Source organism: Petromyzon marinus, chromosome 17 (assembly GCF_048934315.1).
Source record: "Petromyzon marinus isolate PM22_M1 ecotype Great Lakes invasive population chromosome 17, UKy_Petmar_22M1.pri1.0, whole genome shotgun sequence".
Taxonomy (NCBI): domain Eukaryota; kingdom Metazoa; phylum Chordata; class Hyperoartia; order Petromyzontiformes; family Petromyzontidae; genus Petromyzon; species Petromyzon marinus.
The window spans coordinates 21,956,310-21,981,402 of NC_133683.1; the positions used below are offsets into that span (position 1 = coordinate 21,956,310).

A 25,093-nucleotide genomic window follows, 5' to 3' on the forward strand; every position below is an offset into this window, starting at 1 on the left:
TTTTCATTCGTGTTTACAGTGACTACATTGTCAACAATTCTTGCATGGTTATACTGCCTTACATTTATGTTTACGTCTAAAATTCTCCAATTCAGTGTTTCTCAAATGTCTTCTAATGTATGGGAAAGCCCCCAGATCGGATGGAATAACTGTGGACATCGTCAAAGAAGCGGGACCAGTTGTAACAAAATACGCAGACCCATGTTGTGACGACTAAGTGTGTATTTGCGCAGGAATACAATCGAAATTGGAATGATGTCCAAATCATAATTTTATTCAAAAAGTGAGACAGCTGAATTGCATAATCACAGAGCCATTATCTCGCATGTATACATTGCTCACGAAGATCATAGGGAACCGAATGATGGCCATTTTAGAGTAAAACTTTGTTGCCAATCTGGATTTGGATTTAATTTCTAAAATGAACCAGATGCATACTAACAACTGGATACGAGAAAAGACAATTGAATATCAAAGACCATTATGCCAGGCGTTATGGGCAATTTTAAGAGCATTTTATTCCATAGAAATTGATAAAAACTCTGAAAAACAAATGGTGCCAAAGTCAACTATAGAGTATCCAAAAATCAATGTCCCAATACTCAAATGAACACGGGTTGCTTTTTCATCTCCGGTTGTGATCGTCAGCCAATGGTGGAAATTCCACATTCCTATTCTAGGGAGAAATCTTCCTGTACCCCGAATTACCACTGATCATACTGTGTAACAAAAACTAAATTTTGTTCCTGAGTAGTAAGTGTTACTTCCTAATTGCTATTGCCTCAAAAGTACAGAAAATGGTTATTATTCCCCACAAACTTTGTTTTTGTGACTGGGACAGTGATATTTAGAAATGTATCTATTTTCAATGAGGAAACGTGGTGTGCATTTGTGTCATCTTTCACGTAAAGTCCTGGTCACAAAAGCAAAGTTTGTGGGGAATAATATCCATTTATATACTTTTTAGGAATAAGCAATTAGAACATAACACTTAGTACCCAGGAACAAAAGTTGTGTTACATTGTAATAATATACAAAGTAAAATTTGGATTCAAAGCTTTCGTGACTGCAGGGATTCATATTCTTGGTTCTTTCGGTAAAGTCACGTAGAAGGGAAACAATAAAATAATATATTTTTTATTGTTTTATATATTTATTATTTTATTGTTTCCCTTCGACGTGACTTTACCGAAAGAACCAAGAATAAAATATACAAAGTAATATACTGTACTATAAAATTCAATGTAAAGTACAGCCCTTTGTCAATACACTGCCGAACGAAGGCTGTGCCGTTCTTCGGGGTTGTGTTGTTTTTTTAACCATACTTCACCACACTCGTCAGGTCGGTTTGATGAAGAGAGTTTTCACGTTACAGCATAGTGCATATATAAAATGCACTTTATATACAATGTACTTTGTGAGACTTGGCATTGAAATGTGTGCAGCTTTGTCAGGCTGCACACAAGCTCAGTGTCTTTGGAAGGTGGCAACAAGACCTTTCAGAGTGGCAACAGAGATCTGAGATTACCTGGGGAAAAGTGCCTTGTTTCTCTGAAGGGATTTTCTTTCATGTGAAACAGAGCCATCGCATGGAAAAACAAGAAGCGGAGCCAGGGTGGTGTGGCACCATCCGTCAACGCACAACGAAGTTTTAGCAACACCCCCCCCCCCCGCCAAAACGGGTATAAAGCTCTGCTAACGCTCTTCTCCAGTTATCACACAATGGGCAAGACGCATCAGCCCGTGGTGAGGAAGACAGAATGTGTCTGTGGTTATCACCACATCTTTGAAGCATGGTTAAATTAATACTGTACTGTGCTCTATCATCATCATCACGATCCGTGTGGGCAGATAGCCCGTAGGTGTCCACTGCACATTTCGTGATTTGCTTCCACTTCCCTCTGTCTTGTGGCAAATCGCTCAAGTTGTGGCCACATCTTTCTGTCACCAAGCTCGTATGTCATCGTCAAGCCATTCTCTGTCAGGTCTTCCTCTCTTTCCGGTCCCTTCCATTTTCCCGAACAACACACTTGTTTCTCCAAAAGTATTTTTTTATTTATTAACTAAAGGATTCAGGTATACACCGTAAAGGATATGAAAGGGGGTTGACACCAGCGCAAACACATTGCGGATTACAGTGCAATGGAAATCTGTCTAAACCTCATGTTTCAATAAACTGTTTCAATAAACCGTGTCTTCCTAAACTCTGACACCCTTGTAGGTGATGAAGAAAATAAGGGAGTGGGGAGGGAAAGGGGGAAGGAATTCCTAAATGCCCTCATGGATGCCCTTAAGAATCACTGGAGGAGAGGTCGTGAAATGGTTCCATGTTTGGTGGTAAACTTCCTCCCTGCGCCGTAGTTTTGTACTTTTTTAAATGATCGGCCCATTCTTGCAGTGTTGAGGAAGCATGCTCTTTCCATTTGTCTTTAATGGTGCGTTTTGCATAACAGGAACAACACACTTTTAATTTTCCTTTTGTTGTCCATCCTACATATGTGTCTAAATACTGCCAGTTTTTAGATTTGAAGCTTTCGTGACTGCAAGGATTCATACTCGTTGGTTTTATTCGGTAAAGTCACGTAGATAAAATAAAACAAAATAAAAGAAAACAATTAAATCACGACGTTTCGGAGGCAACACAAGCTTCCGTCTTCAGGTGGAATAGTCACAGAAGGATATCTGTGTCAAGTGCACAGCTCTGAGACGATCGGGTTTATATCTAGGTTAGGGGGGGGAGCCAGAAAGGAAAGTGGGTGGGAAGGCTGAGTTAAGCCGTTTTTTTAAAACGAAGAAGCAGTTTATATATAGGTTAAGGGGGGGAGGGAGGAGCCAGAAAGGAAAGTGGGTGAGTGGGAGGGCTGAGTTAAGCCGTGACGGCTTCTTCGTTTTCAAAATCGTTTAAAAAAAACGGATTAACTCAACCCTCCCATCCTTTCTGGCTCCTCCCCCCCCTAACCTAGATATAAACCCAACTATTCCACCTGAAGACGGATGCTTGTGTTGCCTCCGAAACGTCGTGATTTAATTGCTTTCTTTTATTTTGTTTTATTTTATCTACGTGACTTTACCGAATAAAACCAAAGAGTATAGTGCCAGTTTTATTGTTTTATTGTGTTTAGGGTTGTTTCGCCCACGACACTTTGCGTGAAGGTATGTAGACATCACGCAGGTGGTAAGAAACTTCGTTTTTTATGCACAGGGAAAGGTGGCACGTGTTAGACGATGTGTTGAGTTTCTGAGGAATTTAAGCACATTATACATGTAAACAATAGTATCGTTATGCGTGCAACCCCCACCAGCTATTGCAAATGTCGAAACGTTACCTCCTGAACAGTACCGTACTGTATATATTATTGTATTAAAGATTCATCTTCTGGGTTCTATCGGTAAAGGCACGTATAATGGAGATAAAATAATAAAAATAATAATAACAGAATAAAATTATCACGACGTTTCGGCCACAACACAAGTAGCCTTCCTCAGGTGAAGAAACAGGACTGTCCGGAAGACAGCGCTTGAGTGAACCCTGCCAAGCATGGACAGCGTCTTTTAAGCTGTGTGGGAGGAACAGAGCGCCTTGACAAAGGAGTTAACATATAAATTAGCATGTAGCTGGGGGATTAGCATGATGTTGGTGTGAAGGATGAGCACCACGGAGAGCGACGAGCTCGGACCGGAGGAGGGGGCAGATCACTGAACACGGCCATGGTGCGCTGCTCTCCGGAAATCACATTTTTAGTTCTCTTTTCTATCTGAAAGTGTTACCGAGTCGGTTGAAGTGTTCCAGTATTATCAGGTTATGAAAGATCTGGTTGGGTTGCATTTTCTGCACTGTCTTCACGCTTGGCTGAGGACGAATCATCTTGAGCGGTCGCCTTTCACAGTCACACGATCTCCCAGAACTTTTAACAGTGAAGGCACAGGTTTTACATGAATATTATTATTGCTGCATCTCCCCCCCCCCGCCCCATGAGTCACTTGCTTATGCCACTGCTGGCATAAGGACCCCGACTGGAGGGAGCACGGCAGAGCCGCGATCTAAATGATATTTGGCCTTCTCTTCCCACGCTGGCCGGACCGTTCTGGAACAAGTGTCAGTACCCACGTTTTACCCCACCGCACGTGATTTTCCGACTGACTGTGGTGTATCCATGTATTCTGCGGGATGGACAGTGCAGTGGGATTCATATGGGAGAATGAACTTGGCACTGCTGGGATGCAAGTCCACTGTGCTAACCATTAAACCACGGCAGCATACCTGAGTATTTTAAATGCGCAGTTAATGCTGTGCCTGAGTATTTTGTTCCATGAGTAAATAATTAATTCACATTTTAAAGATCGGTGTGATGTCCGTTTGTGTTAGTGTTCCCAGGGCGAGTCATAAAACAAAGGAATGCAAGAGTGAATGCACATTCTCTGTTACTGGTTAATCATTTTCAGCTCAAACCTATCCAAGGTAAATAACAACCCAAGCAATGCCAAGTTACTTTTGCTGGTACCAATAATATTGTTTTATATTTTTATTATTGTATTGTTTCCCTTCTACGTGCCTTTACCGAAAGCACCAAGAATACCAATAATATTGTTGAAAAATAGTGATTCAATTTAGATTTGAAGTTTCCGTGACTGCAGGGATCAATACTCTTTGGTTCTTTCGGTAAAGTCACGTGGGTATACCTAAAGTCACGTGGGTATACCTAGGTGACTTTACCGAAGGAACCAAAGAGTATGAATAGTGATTCATTCTCATTGAGTGCATGCGTGCATGAGAGAGTTCTTAGAAACGGATACTGTCATCACCAAACTGCAATGTTTTACGGTAAGTTTCGCTTTTGCTAAGTTACATTTTGCGTGTAATTTTGACGCGAGTTAACATCAGTGGCGAGAGATTACTCAATCGGTGTCCGAGTGGCGACCACCTTCACCAACCCACAGGCGCCAACGTGGCGAGGGGACAGTCAAAACAACCACCACGGCTTAGGCGGCATGGAGGAGGGGCGTCCACCCACGTCGAAGTACCCTCAAATGTTCAAAATTGAAGCGATTTGCTACTTTTACATTATTTTTCTTCTTCTTTCTTCTAGAGGTGAGTAGAGGGGTAGGATTTGTCATGGGCACTGGCTGCATTTTTATACAAAACATCAACTGAAGAGATTTTTGCTGTGAGCCAAACAAATCTCTGTCCATGCAATTTCAGCATCATTGTCTCCCTTCATGACATTTGCAGTTCGGAATAGAGTTATGCTTGCCAAGAAGAAAGGAAGATTTGTCATACTGGAAGATTGATTTTATATTGTGTAGGAAATTTAAAACAATGTCGGAGAAAGTACATCACGTGGGCATGGAAAGAGGCCTGAAATTGTTGAGAATTTCTTTTTTTTTAATCAAGCTGATGGTAATGGAAGGAGAAATGTGTAATGTGATGTGTCACATTTGAAGCCAAGACATGGTGGACTGAACAGAATCAGAATATTTATTTATACTGGAGGAATCCGACGCGCTATAAAGCTCCTTTTCACAGATGTCCAGTAGTTTTCACAGATGTCCAGTAGTTTTCACAGATGTCCAGTAGTTTTCACAGATGCCCAGTAAAGTTTGTTGGACAATATAGTGTTGAAAGAAAGAAAGTCACGCTTTGCATTTGTCACATGCCAAGGCATGAGTCGCGCAGCGAATGCATCATGTTACCTGTGTTTGTGGGGTAAGAGGTACACCCAGAAGTAGTCGCCAATTATCAACACATTGTTTCGCAGATAGGAGTCATATGCAGATAGTTCCTATTATCCGCATTTATTTGATATTAATTTCACGGATATGAATAAATTTCACGCATCACATCCATCCCCCATGACTGGTCTAACGATGAGGCTGTTGGGACGCGAGTTGGCAGCTCTGATTGTGATCTCCCTCCACCTTGGTCGGTCATCAACGTCACCAGTCAGCTGCTCACGATGTGCTTCAGCCAAGCTCGCTTAATTTCATTAACAGTCTTAATAATTTATTTAACTTGCGTTTCGCTCTCCGATGTAGGTGTTTCTCCTTCCGTCTCTCTGAACCTTTTTGCTAGAGATCAACATGAAATTCCTCGACTAGTTTTATGCTTTTTTTCTATCATACATAACGATTCCATTTTCCTCTGTAAGGACTACCAAATGTGATTTTTCAATCAACGACCTTCTGCTTTAATTTTCCCATTGTTTGTTCTGACATCTAAAACACTTTTGTGTTGTGTTCTGTTTTTTTCCCTCCACATTCCATTCCTAATGGTATTATCTATGTATTTTATATTTTGTTTGGTATTTCCATGTTTAACTCTTTTCATCTTGTGTTTCGCTCCTCCCTTACAGTATTGTGAGATGCAGTGTTCTTCTGTCCCTGAAATATCCTGGGGGTTATTTGCACCTCAGAGTTGGGCGACACGACCAGTAGCCGTCCATTCGTTGGGCCACGTGCGCCAAACGTTCAAGCTTTCTCCTAAACAAGGGTGGTCTTCACCCAGCAGGGACTTGGCAAAAGGCCGTAAATTATCATTTATGTTATTACATGGTACATTAATTCTGACTTTGTTGAATATGTACAGATGCTTGTTCACTAACACCCCATTAGATATTAACTTTCAGACCGCCCATTATATCTAGAGTTCATTACTATCTTGGCAGCAAATCCCAAGTGTGAAGGACATGCCTGTTTTGTCATTTCTGTAATGCTCAGTCCCGCCCATTTGTTCACCAACTGCTCTCGATCGGCTTATGAAAGTGTCGCTGACAAGCTCTCAGTCTCACATAGTTACCATGCCATTTGAATTAACTTTCAGGTGTTTGTAGCCTTACTGAAGTTTGTTTCACTACAATTAAATCGCTGACATCCTGTTGCATGCGTGCCGCGTTTGGTCACCGTGGCATGCTGAGCAAGTTGGACTGATGGCTTTAATCTTAGTTGTCTTGTGGTTGTTGTTGTTTGACTTGCATCCCACTGGGATTTTTGCACACAGCGTTGGTGTACGGTGCTATTTCAGGAATATTTTGATGTTTTTTTCCTGGATTTTCTGTTTGCACAGTCACATAATCACTTTAAGATGTTTTCTTGTTCATGTTTTTGTTTGTTGCGGTTGCACCCGATTCAAGAGCCGAATGGCTCACAGGGCTATACCAAATAAATGGAATAATGAACTATGAACATCGGCGCCATCTCCCGGTCATACACGCGCAGCACAACAATTAATGTAATTCATTACAAGAATAGGGTTTCCCCTTTTTTCTGGCAACAAAACTGAAACCTTTTTACATGGAATCATGTCTGCATGAACCACAATACTTGTGGTCAGAATACAAACAAAAAACATACTATGATAATATATGCATTGTCCTTGAAACTGATTGGTCCACACCAGAGACAACTTTCTTTTGACCCTCATCTCAAACGGTGTTAGACCAGAGGACGCCAAAATGCGTCCTCTGGTCTAACACCGTGTGGTCAATGCAGACATGATTCCTTGTAAAAAGGTTTCAGTTTTGTTGCCAGAAAAAAGGGGAAAAACCTATTCTTATATTTTGATACTGGCAAAGGAGGTCCCATGACATATTTCATTACAGTTTAACACGTAGGCTTTCGCGACCAATGTTATCCACAATAAAGATTTTGTTTCGGTTTAGATCGCGTAAATATAAAGTACTCGAATTGTAAATATTGCGGATTTACTCTCCAACACAACGGTGTGCTGAACTAGTAACGAATTGGCACGCGGATGGTTCACGTGACAACCCTTACTGATTGGCGGTGCCGGGTGGTGGCCGGTTCCACGACGCGTTTATGTTAACGCGATCTCACCCAAATAAATACTTTACTATTTTATTACAGTACATGTACAGCTTCCTTGTTAATCTACTGCTGGATGAAGACCTCGCAAACCGTCGCAGGTCGTCGAGGCTATTTGACCATACTTCACCACGCCGGTCAATGCATGCGGGTTGCTGTAAGTGGGGAGAATAGACGTGGGTGCAGGACAGCAGGTGATGTTGCTGCACTGCCTCTTCTGCAGCCCACCACAGTAGCCCCGCAGCAGCCTATAGCACCTGTCAAGCACGATGGTCACTCCATTCAGGCACAAAAACCAGGATCAAACCTGCTCAGCTTGCAACAAATCTGACGAGATCGGGCGGCTTCTGGGATATTTTTGGTCACGGGATAATGATTGTGTTTTTGTTTGTTACCACACGCTTGCATATTTTTTTTAATTTGTGTAATGTTTATATTTCAAGTATGTATCTCGTTATTTTCCAAAACAAATTGCAAAAGGGCAGATCCGACAAGGCAAAGGGAGAGAGGGCTTAGTGGGATGGATCGGGGTGGCAAGGCTCATGGGGAAGGTTCAACTCGTCCATAGGACCAGATATGCCCTTCAGTAGGAATTTTATTCACACGTGCTATGAAGAAGGGCCATTGCCCGAAACGTCGCATCTTCTACATTCCATGTAAATATCCCTTTAGAGCAGAAGGCAGTTTTATTATTGACGAACGTTGTTGGAAGTAGGAATTTAAAGTGAAATATAATCTTTAAATCAAGATCAAATCTAATCGCCAGCAGCTTGAAGAGTCGGGACAGGAGATTGGGGGCAGCCCTATGGTGCACAGCAAACCCCAACGCGAACGTAATCGACTCCCTTTCGATTAATCGTGCTCGCACAATGTGCGATTCCTTATACGCACGAATGGGCGGGGGAATCGATTAGTTTGAATCGAGCCGCCGTAGATTCTTTCCGACCTCCCCCCCCCCCACAGCAGCACCACCTCCCCTATATAAGCCGCAGACTGAGGCAGGAGGCGCCGTCTGAGCGCTCTCCTCCTCGCTGTCGCGGTGGTACAGAGAAGTAAAACAACGTCGTTTACAACAACAACAAAGCAGACGCGTGATTTATATGAAGTGCCGGTAACGTTAATTTCACTCGTTAAGTGGCTTCACAGCAGTTGCGTTAAAGCCATCAACGTCGTCATACGCTTAGTTGCTAAGTGTCGGCACAATCAGCTTAATCATCGCTTAAATTAATCACGCAGTCACGTAATTACCGTCACCACCACCAACCAACCACATCACCACCAACACATTAACATCATCATCGCCACCATAATTGTCACGTAATAATCACTGTCGTCATTATCACCTGCGATAAGCAGCATCAACACCACCACGATAATTATCACTTATAGTATCGGCATCATCCCCGCCACCATCAGCACATACAAGTCGGCGCTTTATCATCATCATCACCACCACCTCATCATAATCCCAACCACATCATCGTCACAAGGAGGCGGCTGAAGGAGGACTGGGCCCGCTGCTGATGTCTGCACGAGTTTGCTTCGAGGCCGGGCCAGGGGTAGGCACCGCCACGCAGTCGGCGCAAGGGAACGGAAAACAACAACAACAACCAGGACATGGAGAACAACAACAACAGCAGCAGCAACAACAGGGGCCGGTCCACCCTGGTGGAGGCGCAGCGCCGCCCATGCCTCACGGCAGGCGAGCGGGCAGCAAGGTGACCGTCAAGTACAACCGCAAGGAGCTGCAGAAGAGGCTGGACCTGGAGGAGTGGATAGACGAGAGGCTACACCTCCTCTACGACTGCGACGTAGGGGGACTTGCTTTTTTACCCTTCCCTCCGTGGCTTTCTCGCGCGTGTCCACCACCACACGACACCGCACGTAGTTGTTGTTGTTGTGTTCTCTCTCGTCCGCGTTGCCCCGGGGTTGTTGCTCGTGTTGGGCTCGCCACCACCGGCCACCGGCTGTCCGTTCAGCACCCTGGTCAGTCGGTGGGGTTCCATGGACGACGCCAGTGTGCAAAGCGACCGCGTGCCATTTGCTGCACCGAGTGTGTGTGTGTACATGTTCCATGGAGTGTGTGTGTACATGTTCCATGGAGTGTGTGTGTACATGTTCGATGGAGTGTGTGTAGCTGTTCCATGGAGTGTGTGTGTTTAGATGTTCCATGGAGTGTGTGCGTGTAGATGTTCCATAGAGTGTGTGTGTACATGTTCGATGGAGTGTGTGTGTGTACATGTTCGATGGAGTGTGTGTAGATGTTCCATGGAGTGTGTGTAGCTGTTCCATGGAGTGTGTGTGTAGCTGTTCCATGGAGTGTGTGTGTAGATGTTCCATGGAGTGTGTGTGTGTTTAGATGTTCCATGGAGTGTGTGCGTGTAGATGTTCCATGGAGTGTGTGCGTGTAGATGTTCCATGGAGTGTGTGCGTGTAGATGTTCCGTGGGGTGTGTGCGTGTAGATGTTCCATGGAGTGTGTGCGTGTAGATGTTCCATGGAGTGTGTGTGTGTGGATGTTCCATGGAGTGTGTGTGTGTGGATGTTCCATGGGGTGTGTGTGTGTGGATGTTCCATGGGGTGTGTGTGTGTGGATGTTCCATGGAGTGTGTGTGTGGATGTTCCATGGGGTGTGTGTGTGTGTAGATGTTCCATGGAGTGTGTGTGTGTACATGTTCCATGGAGTGTGTGTGTACATGTTCCATGGCGAGTGTGTGTGTGTACATGTTCCATGGAGTGTGTGTGTGTGTGTACATGTTCCATGGAGTGTGTGTGTGTGTACATGTTCCATGGAGTGTGTGTGTGTGTACATGTTCCATGGAGTGTGTGTGTGTGTAGATGTTCCATGGAGTGTGTGTGTGTGTGTAGATGTTCCATGGAGTGTGTGTGTGTACATGTTCCATGGAGTGTGTAGCTGTTCCATGGAGTGTTTGTGTGTAGATGTTCCATGGAGTGTGTGTGTGTAGATGTTCCATGGAGTGTGTGTGTGTAGATGTTCCATGGAGTGTGTGTGTGTACATGTTCCATGGAGTGTGTGCGTGTACATGTTCCATGGAGTGTGTGCGTGTACATGTTCCATGGAGTGTGTGCGTGTACATGTTCCATGGAGTGTGTGCGTGTACATGTTCCATGGAGTGTGTGTAGATGTTCCATGGAGTGTGTGTGTAGATGTTCCATGTAGTGTGTGTGTGTGTAGATGTTCCATGGAGTGTGTGTGTGTGTAGATGTTCCATGGAGTGTGTGTGTGTGTAGATGTTCCATGGAGTGTGTGTGTGTGTGTAGATGTTCCATGGAGTGTGTGTGTGTGTAGATGTTCCATGGAGTGTGTGTGTGTGTAGATGTTCCATGGAGTGTGTGTGTGTAGATGTTCCATGGAGTGTGTGTGTGTGTAGATGTTCCATGGAGTGTGTGTGTGTGTGTAGATGTTCCATGGAGTGTGTGTGTGTGTAGATGTTCCATGGAGTGTGTGTGTGTGTGTAGATGTTCCATGGAGTGTGTGTGTGTAGATGTTCCATGGAGTGTGTGTGTGTAGATGTTCCATGGAGTGTGTGTGTGTAGATGTTCCATGGAGTGTGTGTGTGTAGATGTTCCATGGAGTGTGTGTGTGTAGATGTTCCATGGAGTGTGTGTGTGTGTGTAGATGTTCCATGGAGTGTGTGTGTGTGTGTAGATGTTCCATGGAGTGTGTGTGTGTGTGTAGATGTTCCATGGAGTGTGTGTGTGTGTGTAGATGTTCCATGGAGTGTGTGTGTGTGTAGATGTTCCATGGAGTGTGTGTGTGTGTAGATGTTCCATGGAGTGTGTGTGTGTAGATGTTCCATGGAGTGTGTGTGTATGTAGATGTTCCATGGAGTGTGTGTGTGTAGATGTTCCATGGAGTGTGTGTGTGTAGATGTTCCATGGAGAGTGTGTGTGTAGATGTTCCATGGAGTGTGTGTGTGTGTAGCATGGAGTATGTGTGTGTAGCTGTTCCATGGAGTGTGAATAACTGAGCCATAATGCCGTGTCCAACAACACCGTATCCTTCTTGTACGGGGGGAAATTGAGTTGTCAGGTCCGTGCGACGTGGAGTCGTTTCAATTACGGGCAAGAACGGAAATGTGATTTTTGGTCTTCTTGTTTGTGTTTCTCTCCTTGTGCTGGAACTTTGTAGGATAAACGATGAGATTTATGAGGGCACGGGGTGACCAATACGGTCTGAATTGGTCTGTAATACGGTAGGCACTGATAAGAGATTAACAGGTATGGTAGTGTAGTGTTATAGTGTAGTGGTGGTACAGTCATATAGTGGTATAATAGTGCATATCAGCAAACCCATACGATTTACTTGAATTCTTGTACAGGGAAATTTAGTTTTCGGGTCCATACCTTGCAAAAATTGTGTTGTGTCTATTTGTGTTTCTCCCTTGTGATGGGACTTTGTAGGGTGAACGTTGAGATTTATAAGGGGCACGGGGTGACCAATAAGGTCTGAATTGGTCTGTAATAAGGAAGGCATTGATAAGGGGTTGACAGTTATGGGATTGTATGTTCAGTGTACGATGTACTGTTGTATAGTAAACTAAACTCAAAACTATATATTTACTTGGTAAGGCCCACTTGAGGTCCTATGTAGCTCTTTTTCAGCAGCGACTTGGCCACAAATGATAGCTAAACGAAGTGGCTTATCGCGTGGAAACTTAGAGAAGTCACACACTCCAAAGAATGTGTTGTTTATAGAGTGTATAGTGCATATATACTTTAGTACCTTAAGTTTCTACTCTACAGTATATAGTAGTGTACTGAGTGAGTGTCCACATTGCAGTGTATGCCACATGGTGTGCACAGCAGTAGAGCACACTGTATATACATTCATGTATTACATTTGCATTGTATTATAGAACTTCTATTCATCGTCATGCAAAAGTACTTAGTGTCGTTTGTTCTCTAACATAATGTTTTGTATAGTATAACACTATTGTATACTTAAGAATACACTATGTACAATACTGCACAGTATACTACTATAGTCATACACTGGTCTACTGTATTTGTGTATAACACTATTTTGCATAATGCATTGTAGTGTTTATACAGTATTGTGTGTGTTGTCCAGCATACTGTCTGTTGTACAATACCGTATGCTGGGTTCAATGTATTGTGTATCTGTGCACTATTTACAGTCCACAATACGTGTACTTTGTTATACACAGCAAAATATATGGCGTACTGTGACAAATATACAACATAAACCACTGGATACTATCTACACGATACATATTAACGGGAGTGCACAATACCCTGCAGTATAGAGCGTATACTAAAGTAGTTTATTTTATATCCCGTATTGTGCACTCTATACACAACTCACGGTATTTGTACTACACAGTACAACATGCACTACACAGTACAACATGCACGATTTATAGAATATACACAACTTGCATCGAGTGACTGGCTCCTGGCCAGAGGAGTCTGGAAGTGACAGGAGCTCAGGGCTGTTAGGAGATCACCTTTCCGTTCATGCTCGTTTGAAACATAAACACGTTGCATTTGTAGCAGCTTTTAATCGAGGTCTTCGCCTAGCAGTGTATTGATCATGGATGATGATGGTAATACGCTATACTGCATTGCACTGTGTATTTGCTGTACAAGTGCAGTATTACGTACCATTGAAGGTGTGCAAACTGATTTTTGTGCGCAGTTTCTAACGTGTATAATAACGAATAAATAGTCCTGGAACTAACACTGCACACAAACAGTGTTTGTTATTTCGGTATACACGCCACACGGACTAACTGAAACGATTGTTTATCGTCGTACACGTGGCAGCAACATGCATAGGCCAGTGGCCCTACCTTGGTGAAAAGGTTGTGCAATTATCCATACATTATTTGGTATATGCACAGGTCTAAAGTTTCATCTGTTTGACCTTTTAAAGTATTGTAATAACATTTGGGTTTCGGAGCCTAGGAAAGGTCAACCAGCCAGACTGTCAGCGAAACCTCAGAGGACTTGTGAATGATGAAAACGCATATTAATCCTACATTGATAAAATGTTATTTATTTTGGAAAATTTTATTTAAAATAATCCTTAGTTTGAAAAATAAACTCCTTAATTTGGAGTGGTGATTTTTAGAATGTGTCTCAAGGAATGAGTTGGATTTATATAGTATCCCAGCTGAAGTCATGGGTGTGGTTATTTGCACTTGCAAAGCAGATTTATCACGAAATATGCACTTATGCAATATTCGATTTTCAAAATATATAAAAGTCACAAATTACAATTGTCTTATTGTGTGTGGTGCACGTTCTAGCAATGTTTATTTAGCGTTTTAAAAGGTTTCTGTTAAATTCAATCAAATTATTGTATAAAGCAGCAACGTGCAAAAACTACAGGCACTACTTTATAATTCACAAGTTGCATATCTGAATTGAAAGAGTTGGCACTTAACATTCTTAAACAATGATGTTTGTAGTTTTTTTTTATGCGGGTGATCTTGGTTATTCCCTTTGAGTGTTAAAATGCTATTGCAACATTCTTTGACGTGGTGCCCAATCGTATGCAACCTTGGACAAACCACTGTTGTATTACAAGGATTTAGTATTAACAAGTACATTTGTGGTGGAATATATTTTTATGGCCATTGTACACAGCCATTATGTATTTTTGTGCATTGACAATATTTCAGATCATGAAAGATTGCTGGCTACTGCTGCCTTTGACATTACTGCCCCACGATGTAGTCATGCAGAGAGCTGTCACCCTACTCGGGTGTAATTCATTGACAGATAACAAGTTAATAACTGCCTACCGAGACAAATGGGACCTTGGGAAAATGTAAAATCTGCAGTGTAGCAAAGATGTCCATCAGAAGAGCTGTGGCGTTGCTGGAAGAGGCTCGCGTTGCCTGAATGGTTATGACTACAGAAGTACCCAAGTATTACACAGACAGACAAAAACACTTTATATTTCATGTGCTGCCTTACATTTTATATAGCCCGGAACATAGTAGCATGGCATTGTAAGAAAACATGTCCAGCAGAGCTGCATTCAAACCAACTCTATTTTCGTTAAAGATTACCGATCCATTGCACACGGGCGGTCCTTCAGAAACAAATGGCTGCCTGACTGATGCAGGGAATTAATCCTTGCAGAGGTCACGGAGAAGTCCGGTGAGGCACATTAATGAGCTCAGAGAATTTGCGCTGAGTCAACTTCGATCAATGGAGCTTCAGTGAGGGCTTCTGTGTGCCGCTTGCACTTTGCAAGGGTTGAATACTTTATTTCTTCATGCTTTCCTTTCCCTGCGGGATTTGGCAATTTTAACACAGACATTTGGTGTCCCTTGGCAATCATTGACAACAACGATGTGTTTGAATGCCTGGAAAATCTGAACTAGAATATCAAGTTCCAGCTTTATCACCACCACTGGGTCTCAGTGTGGTCACATTTTCATGGTTACTTGTGAAAATTAAGAAGACTCTGACGTTCATGCAATGCTGGGTGAGGCCAAGTTAAGTCGAAGATTGACTTAGTCTGTGGTTAGACCATTAGGCGTGGCATCCCTTTTTAAGAACTGAAGTTGGCAGTACTTTTTCTTATATAGTGTGACATCTACTTGATTGAATCATTATCATTACCTTCATGTCCTGTCTTGCAGCAAGGTCGCACTATTTAAGAGCCATTCGTGCAAAATATTGTATGCCCCTATCTACGTTTTTTTGTGCGAACATTGTATTTAATAACTCATGGTTAGACATTACCATGCCGATACATTATTACAGCAAGGAAGTGTAGCTGCTAGGCTTAAATAATTCTGCCTAATCTCGAGCTATGCGAGTAGAAGTTATTTGGCCCAGATATTTTTTTTTACATTTGGTAGTATACTTTATAGCATACTTGCTATTTTGCTCATATCCTTCAAAGTCGAGCAATAACTGTGTTTTAAAACGCAATGTGATAGGACTGAGGAAAATTAGCAATTCTTTGTTTTATGTGTAAACACAACTTATTCTTGCCAATGAGTTTGCCCCAATACTCAAATGAGCAATTGTCTTTACAGATACTGCTTCTACTCTCATCTTCTTATACTGGTAGGAACCTCCTGGTTACACCACCAGCCCTCAGGGGATTATTGTGTCCGTCCGTCGTGCATCCAAAAATGGGAGGGGCGGGGCTGGGTGGGGAGGGGGTGGGTAGGGAGGGAGGGGCTGGGTGGAGAGGGAGGGGCTGGGTGGAGAGGGGAGGGTGGGGAGGGGCTGGGTGGGGAGGGGCGGGTGGGGAGGGGCTGGGTGGGGAGGGTGGGGAGGGGGAGGAGGGGCTGGTCACCCTGTGGTGCCCTTATAAAACTCAACGTTTAACCTACTCACGCCGGCTTGTGCCCGCCCTCACAGTCGGGCATATTTGCGGAATACACCACGTGGTGCCGCCGTTGACCCTGGCCATTGACCGAGCAACCCAACGTTCTTACCAGCTCCCTCCGCAGGAATGTGTTTTCAGCGCATTGTCACTGGAAAAAGGTTTCAGCCATAGTGCTGCTAGAACATTAATGTAACAATTAGCATTGCCTATGGCCGCTGGGTTAAAAATAATAGGATAGGGCAACTGAAAACCGCAATAACTGTCAGGCATCCTTCAGCCTGTGGGTTTGGTGCTGTTATGGCACTGGGATGTTTGACATGATATTCCTTGGACAGATATTACTTTGTTTTGTTTAAGCTGCAGGCAAACATCCCAAAGCAAAGGGAGATTATGAACAAAAGTAAAAATTGTATTTAGCTTTATTTTTTATTTAGTTATGTACTATTTTTTTCCTTTTTTTATTTACAAATTTGCTTATTACCGGGAAGGTCAGTTTAACATGTAGGCTTTTATTTTGGCTTGGCTCTCCAACACACCGGTGTGCTGTACTAGTGACGAATTGGCACGTTCTGTTTACGTTGAATAACCCTTACTAGTTGGCTGTGTCGGGTGGTGGTGGGTTTTAACGACACATTTATTTACGCGATCTAACCCAAAAACTCCTCTATTATACCAGGAAGGTGTTTGAGTCGTTGTCGGGGCTGTAATATTACCTATGTGTTCCTCCATTTAGAGAGGGTGTAAAGTTAGCCCATTCTCACTGGCGTTCAGGGATTTGCATTTTACAATACCGTAGTCTCGTAAATGTTTTGTTACATGTGACTGCATTCTTTTTTCAAAGTCCACTACAATCTTGGCCTTTATGTACGAGGCCAAGTGTTTTACAAACAGCATTACATAAATGCATCACTGCCTGCACAAATCACTTTTTATATGTATGGTATTGTATTGATCTTCTTGGTTCTTTCGGTAAAGTCACGTAGAATGAGAATAAAACAATAAAATAAAATAAAACAATAACATTCTCACGACGTTTTGGCCACAACACAAGTAGCCTTCTTCAGGTGAAGGAACAGTGCTGTCGTCCCGACAGTTCTGTTCCTTGCTGTCGTCCCGACAGTTCTGTTCCTTCACCTGAAGAAGGCTACTTGTGTTGTGGCCGAAACGTCGGGATAATTTTATTGTTTTATTTTTTATTCTCATTCTACATGACTTTACCGAAAGAACCAAGAAGATGAATCCTTGCAGTCACGAAAGCTTTAAATCGAAAGGTATTGTATTGGTTTTGACATTTATATATAACAATGTGTAATCTTCACAAGCATATCTTTACTTCAGTCAATTATGTTATGCATTAACTTTTGTATTTTTTTGTTATGTCAATAAATGCACATTGATATTTTTACAGACGTAAACATTCTGAAATTATATTTTTGAAAAATATTGAGGCATGAATGAAATTGTATGGTAACATGGCCTAGCAGTAGTCTGTTCGCAGCCTGTTTAGAGGTTCACGGTTGAAACCTAGCGGCCGCCCAAATTATTACTGCGGGTGTTAAAGCCATACACGACAGTATCCTTCAGAGTGGATGTTAAAGATCACCTGATGTCAGTCGCAAAAAAACTAGGCCATTTTGTGCTGGCATCATGGCCCAAATTTGAAATATTACTTTCAAATTACTCAATCGGGATTATACATAGCCATGATCTCCCCTTACTGGCAGACTGATGCCCCAGCTTACTCTGGCAAATTAAACTATCCTGGGTATCTTGAATTCTTACCTGGTTAAACAAAATAAACTTGACACTCCTGGATAAGTGTTGTCTTGTCACTGGGCAGTTGCACAATTTTGCATGTATCTTTCAGATATTTGAAATATGGGATTATTCACAAGTATAAACATGGCCATAGTAAGTCAACCAAAATAGGACTGTCATTCATTTTTTTATATTTTATCCACCTTTAGTGATAAGGAAGAAATGCTTATAGAATACCAGTGCCAGCCCTTCTCAGATGAGGTTAAATATTTGTACTGGGATCATGATTCAGTTGTGTAAATTAAACTGGGGGTTTCTAGCACGGTTTTATATGTATGGGTGAAAGAAGTTCAACATGCATGTAGGCCATTTTTCTAAATTTTAATAACTACTTTAAAATGACACCTCATATTAGGATACTTTTTTACATTGTGACTGTAAAATTGCCTAATTTGTGAAATGGTATAGCTATGCATAATCTATAATACGAACTAGAAGAGGGAAAACTTAAAAAGAGAATCTTGAATAAGAGAGAAATAGCCGAGTATTTGTAAAGGTTAAATTATATAGATAAAAAAATCCTTAACGGCAAAGGTCTCTTTTGAGCAGCAAGTTAAAGACCTTTCAATAACCGCACTGCCATGCATTTTTAATCGTGCACGGGCCTGTAATGTTCAGTTCACTTCGTCTCATGTGATGTGCAGCAGTGAAGCCCCGTGGCTTCGGCCCGCTTTCATGTTCGTTTCCGTCTGGCTTCAATAATGCATGCCGCCAATGATTATGGGAAGGCGTGGGGTGTTTGGATAGATTAGATAACCTTGGCTCCTCAGTGGGGACGATGGCCTCCCTTGGTGGGTTGTGTTTTGTAGTTTAAATTACAGCTGATTGAACGCATTTGTTGTTACATGCACAATTGCATAGGTGGTTTGTGTTAAGATTATTCAACAGCTTCACCACAATTGGAGGTCACACTGCTTATGTCATAATGTTGCACTGTATTAAATGTCAATCGATGCGATTTTACTTCATGTTTGATACAAGCATACACAATACGTTATTTTGTGCAATTTGTTCTAGCAGTGGCATATGAATGTGCTATGTATTTGTATATGCAGCTAGTCAAGAGTGTGTATCGACTTTAAGAATGCTGCCCTTTGTCTTGAACAACAGGAGGAAGAGATGCCTGAACTGGAGATAGACATTGACCAGCTGCTGGATATGAACACGGATGAGGAGAGAGCTGAGCAGTTACGGGTGAGTGCACGTTAATGCAAAATGCTATCTCAAGAGGTGAACTCACTGCTCATGTAAAGGGAGCTTCTGAGAGCCCTTGTTTAGGGTATTTTGGCCTACTTCTTCTACATTGGCCACACGTCTTGAAAGAGGTGTGAGTACCAACATACTACACCACCACTACATTAACGGTAATGCAACCATTGCGCTGGCAACCTGGATTACAAGTCCAGTGTGATAACCATTACACCGTAGAATAAGCATCTGCACTTGATTGGATGCCTCCAGAAAAAAAATTGCCATTGCTTGTACCAAGAGAAGTGACGAGGCAGGACCTTGACTTGGAATATCAGGTTTACTAAAAACAGGTATCCTGTATTTTTATTTTATTTGCAGTGCTTTTGAGTATCCCTTTGGATATGATTAATGTCTTTAACATGTGTGCATGTTTCTCAGGTACATTAAAATGCAGCAGGGTTATTTGCCTCCTGTAAAGCTGTCATACACTAATACAGCCATGTGACTGTCTCTACAGGAGATTTTACAAGAATGTTGCAGCAGTTCAGAGGTAAGCCGGTGCTAAGTTTAATCCAGAGAGAGTTAAATAAATTACCTTGTAGAACACATACAGTGAAGCAGAACCACAAGCCTGCAATCTGGAGAGATTTATTGGTCCCATTATTTACTGTGCAGCATGAGACGTATAATAACCAAAATTTACATTGTCCTAAAATGCCTTTAGTATAGGTGAGTAAGTGGGCAGTGGGTTTATATCCATGTCAAGTTGCTGAGCTCTTTTCTTCAAACTTCAGAATGTACCCTGGAGTAATAAAGGTTATGCGTAACGTACTCTTTGGTTCTATTCGGTAAAGTCACGTAGGTCAAAAAAGTAAAACAAAAATCACGACGTTTCGGCCACAACACAAGTGGCCTTCTTCAGGTGAAGGAACAGAACTGTCGGGATGACAGCAAAGTCTCAATTTGGTCACGGATTGCTTGGCAATAAACAAATCTAAAATTAGCAATGCCTTTTGTAAAGGTGGGTGAAAAAAAACATTTTCGTACGCAGAGCGAAAGGTCCATTTAAAGGTCAGGTAAGAAGAGGGTGCTGTGGTGAATTTGTTGACTGATGCACTGTAGTGTCTTTGTCACATTTTCACAACAAATGCGAACTTGTCTCAGCTGGCCTAGAGCTGGCCCAATCTTGTGTCCCCAATTTCCACGAGTCAAAAGTTTCCATGGGTTTGGCCAATCCTGCTTCCGTGCCCTTGCCTGCTTTCTCCCCGTGCTCTGCAAATTGGGGAACGATCTTTAAATATAACATTTCTCCAGAAACCCCTGGGGCGTTATTGCCGGACCGGTGTGCGTACCTGAATAAAAACATTAGAACGAAGTAATTTTTTAAAAATATTTACACATTTCAACACTCAGTCGCTAGGATAGACTAATTTGAGCTAAAATGTATCGCATTTGTAATATTCCTCGTATTTTAAAGACTAATCTGGACGTAATGTGGGACATTGTGAGTGATGCCATTTATGGTTCTCGGGTTGGCGGAGTCCTTAAGAATGTGGCACAGAATAAAGACATGAGCCTGGGGTCTTGGGTCTGTGATTGGTTCAGCTGGGCCAGGCTGCCATAAAAACACTCGTTCACTCGCATAGAGCCCGCATAGTTTCCTCTGGCTGTGAATCATTAAAACATTTGATTCGTTCGTTGCTAGGCCATGGCTGTACTGTCACTAGAGTTTGCATGGGTTGAGTAGATTGCAATTCTGTTGTGTAAGGTACACCAGGCAGCTCATTTCCAACACAGAAATCTAGATTTGAAGTTTTCGTGACTGCAGGGATCCAATTTTTATTTATTTTATACCTACGTGACTTTACCGAAAGAACCAAAGAGTATGGAACACAGAAATAAACCTGACATTTGTATTTGTCTGTGTGCTCGTGCAGGAATTTGTTTTGGAGCTGCTGTCCAGAATAAAAGGCATGAAAAAACTGAGTACTAACAAAAAATAAAGACCTGGCTCTTGGCCGTGCAGTGGAACAAACTACTCCTCTCCATGGTGGCCACCTGTATAAAAATATGCTCGCAAATTTGTATTTAAAGCGAAAAGACAAACAAAAAAACCCTAAATTGGATATTTAAAAAAATCACAGGGCAAACTTTGGTACACTTTGAGAGCAGATATTATTTTGCACACCGCTAGCCATGAAGGCACATTTGTAGTAAAGTAGTTTGAAGATACACTCCAGGAATATATCGTGTGCGAGTTAACTTTATTGGCATTTGCAACCTTTAAAGGCACATGCCTTCCACGATCGCAATAGTGAAGTTTTTGGAAAATGTTCCTTATGGTTCATTAAAGGGTAAGACGTGTGCATTTTTTTACCATCATGGCGTAACTTTTTTACATTCATGTTTGACGGTGGCATTTGAATGTTTAGTCATTACACTGTTACCTTTAATGTTGCAGCTTATTCTCATTCAGTGTAAGTTTGTAAAACCTATGCGTTTTTGTTTTCATGTATCCACACACATGGAGATTGTACAGTTTTTTTACATGTGTGGAGGTCTGTGTGTATAGTGTAGTTTAATGCTTGGATTATGAGCTGCTACAAACACTCATCCTTGGGATTTTAAGCAAAATAATGCAGTATATACACGTGTATACAAACAAATATGACATCCTTCTGTTTTGCTGTTGTTGTTGGTGGCTTTATTTTTTTATGCTTCGATTCAGTTTTTGCACGTGACAATGTTCATATTTCGATTTAAAGCTTTCGTGACTGCAAGGATTCATCTTCTTTGGTTCTTTCGATAAAGTCACGTCGTGAGAATTTTATTGTTTTATTTTATCATTTTATTCTCATTCTACGTGACTTTACTGAAAGAACCAAAGAAAATGTTCATATTTTTTGGCGATGGCATCCTTATTTTTTAAAACGTCCTTTATTGCTTGCGATAAAGCTATGTAACTTGAAACTTTAATTATTATTTTTTTGAACCTATCTCCGTGACTGAAAGACCCAAGAATTCTAAAAGAATAGTTAATCCCCTAAGCACATTACTTGCAGTGTAAACAGTTGTTTGTCATCATCGTGTCATGTACCACAGCATGAACATTTTTTATACCACTTTTTTAAGTGCACACACATTGGGAAATGTGTATTTTGTTACACACAGTCAACCACTGGCTTTCAACATTAGGGGATTTTGTGTTTTTTTTTGTACTGTATATTGTGTTTTCATTGTACATTGTTACACACAACAAACATCGTAAATGTCATTTCGGTGCTTGTTGAGATAGCCTTCCATGCCTGAAACGAGAATACTAGGTTAAATGGCGTGCTAGTGCCTACTTCACCGATTGGTTAGTAGATTTATTGGCACTTGTGTTTTATGTCGTCTCGAATTTTTTGCGTGTCCTATAACCGATTTAGTCGATGAGATCCGGTTGGCTTGTTGTGCTTGCAAGAAAGCTTGCAAGAAAACTGTTAAAGCTGACTGCCAATAATTGTATTGGTTCAATTATATTTTACACTTTTGCTTTTAAACAAAAATGATTCCTTTCAGTATTAATACTGATACTGTCCGAGTAATAAATGAGGAGTTTCCACTTACAACCATCTGCAGTGCCGTTGGAAGGTGTTGTGAATGTATACGGTCATAAAACATGCACATACATTTTTTAATGTGAATACTGGCATATTGGTCTTATGTCCTTAACGTGTTTTTACTATAATTTTGGCACGACACTTTCATGACACTTAAACCAAATGCAATAATTTCTGCATTCTGGAATGTAAAGTTGTGTCAGCATGGTGGCTTCCTTAAGTTACTGCTATTTACGTGACGCTGTCAGCATTGACACTCGGCAGTTTCAACTCTCTCCGATTGTGCCACTCGCCCATTTTACAGATCATCTCTTACTTGCATGACATCATTAACATATCATTAGACCTCCTTTGCCAGTACCAAAATATAATAATAGGCGTACGTCATCTGGTCGAGCACCAATTGGGTCGAGGCTCAAAAGAAAGCCGTCCCTTGGTGTGAACCAATCAGTTTCAAGGACAATGCATATATTATCATAGTATGTTTTTTGTTTGCATTTTGACTGCAGGTATTGTGGTTAATGCACACATGAATCTTTGTAAAAATGTTGCAGTTTTGTTGCCAGAAAAAAAGGAAAACCCTATTATTATGATTAACATACACAAACTGTCAATGTTCGCATGCACGATTCGTGATCCAAACTTGTGAAAATCGTTTAAACAACATGTGACAGCTGTCTGGAAGAGAAAGGAAGGTCCCCCCCCCCATTTGGCGTGTGAAGAACGATGACAGCGGTACTGCTCTTGCCTTGGGGTGGTAGTTTGTGATTTTATTATTTGTGCCCTGTGGACACAGGATGGAAGTGATGATCTTTCTGTTGCAGTGGAAATACTTTTAGATTTATTATGGTGATGTTACAGGGTTAGTGTGAATCAACCACTTGCTTTAATCGCCATTGTCATCGATATCTGTACATAAAAGTACACCAGAGGTTGCAATTAACATGCGAAGATCATCAGACTCTTTTTAGAGTCGGTGTGCATAATGTCAATTCACCCACATTTTATAATTTGAACACATTGCATTAAGTGATTACAATCACTAAAACAGTGATTAGACACGTGGCCGGTTATATTGAATTTCAAGCACTTATCAATAAAATATATTGTCTCTGTGTGAGTGGATATCTACAGCCCCTCTACAGATTCACTCCGTTTTCTGTCAGTGGGTGTCGGCTTCCGATACATTTTAAGCCTGCGGTATTGAAATGTCAGATATGATTTAGAAACAAGCAACTACTCTAAAGGTCTGTAAATCAAACTGCATTAACAAGATAAGCTTGGTAAAAAAAGTATTTGGCCTTGATAAAACAAAATGTACAATAATTCATTCAAATGTGTTTTCTTGCTTGCAAAGATTAATCTTGTGATTGAGATTACGGTTGGTTTTGAATATTAAGCACAGCTTATTTTGTGCTCAAAGGTGTTTTCTATAACGTTTTATGGCACACATCAATATTTTATTATCTGCAAGTGAATGTAAGTGTCTTAATTTTCAACAGACAATTATGTGACTGAACGATAATGTATACTCTTTGTTATTGTTATCAATGGGGAATGTCACCATTAATTTCTTCTAATCAAATACCATTTTTTTAAGGTGTGCAAGTTTGTATACTGTGGTATTTTCCACTCGTATCATACAAAGGTGTAGCTTCGTGTCTTTTGTTATAAACAAATAAGCTAAGTGGTGTGGTCTGGTCTGGTGGAAAATTACATATTTGCTTCTGTATGTATAATGGGAATGCGCTTTTGTTTGTTTATCCAAAACAATTTAAATCTAAATGCACACACGTTAAGTATATTTGCCGTCTTTGGTATTGCAGTGTTTTCATGTTACCGATGTACGTTGGGTCACGTGCTGTTATTTAATGTCTGTGTACATACGAGTGGACTCTAAATAAAGCACCTTCAAAGCACATTGGTCAACACCTTGATTTATTAATCAAAATTACGGGTCACTTTCATTTGTTTTTGTAACATTTCACTGGTGTCTTGTTTTTTCTGGTATGCGTGTGCCCATATTTGTGCTGTACATTATACACAAATGCAATCCACAGCCTTCTCTGTTCACTTTTCCGACTTGGAGATTTCCACTCATGTCTGCCATCCCAGAATTGAAGGGCTTGAAGCGTTCACTTGTCTCGGCTTATATGAAAGCCATTCAGAAGGTCACCCATGTCCCACCTAATTGCTGTGCTTCTTATTTGATTTACCAACAACGACTGCATGGCAAGCTTTGTAAAACACCTGAGCCAGCCTTTTGTGACTTTCATTTTTGAATAGTTTTATTATTTTGTATGACGTATTTTTAAACTGTA

At 41.4% G+C, this 25,093-nt stretch overlaps 1 protein-coding gene across 1 annotated transcript; it reads left to right on the forward strand.

Moving 5' to 3' along the window:
• Positions 1-8,791: 8,791 nt before the first annotated feature.
• LOC116943156 (protein phosphatase 1 regulatory subunit 14B-like) lies at positions 8,792-24,691 on the forward strand. Its single transcript, XM_032955748.2, has 4 exons — positions 8,792-9,629; positions 19,090-19,173; positions 19,688-19,720; positions 21,108-24,691. The coding sequence occupies exons 1-4, from the start codon at positions 9,342-9,344 to the stop codon at positions 21,171-21,173; spliced, it is 471 nt and encodes a 156-aa protein (XP_032811639.2). The 5' UTR covers positions 8,792-9,341; the 3' UTR covers positions 21,174-24,691.
• The last annotated feature ends 402 nt before the right edge of the window (positions 24,692-25,093 follow it).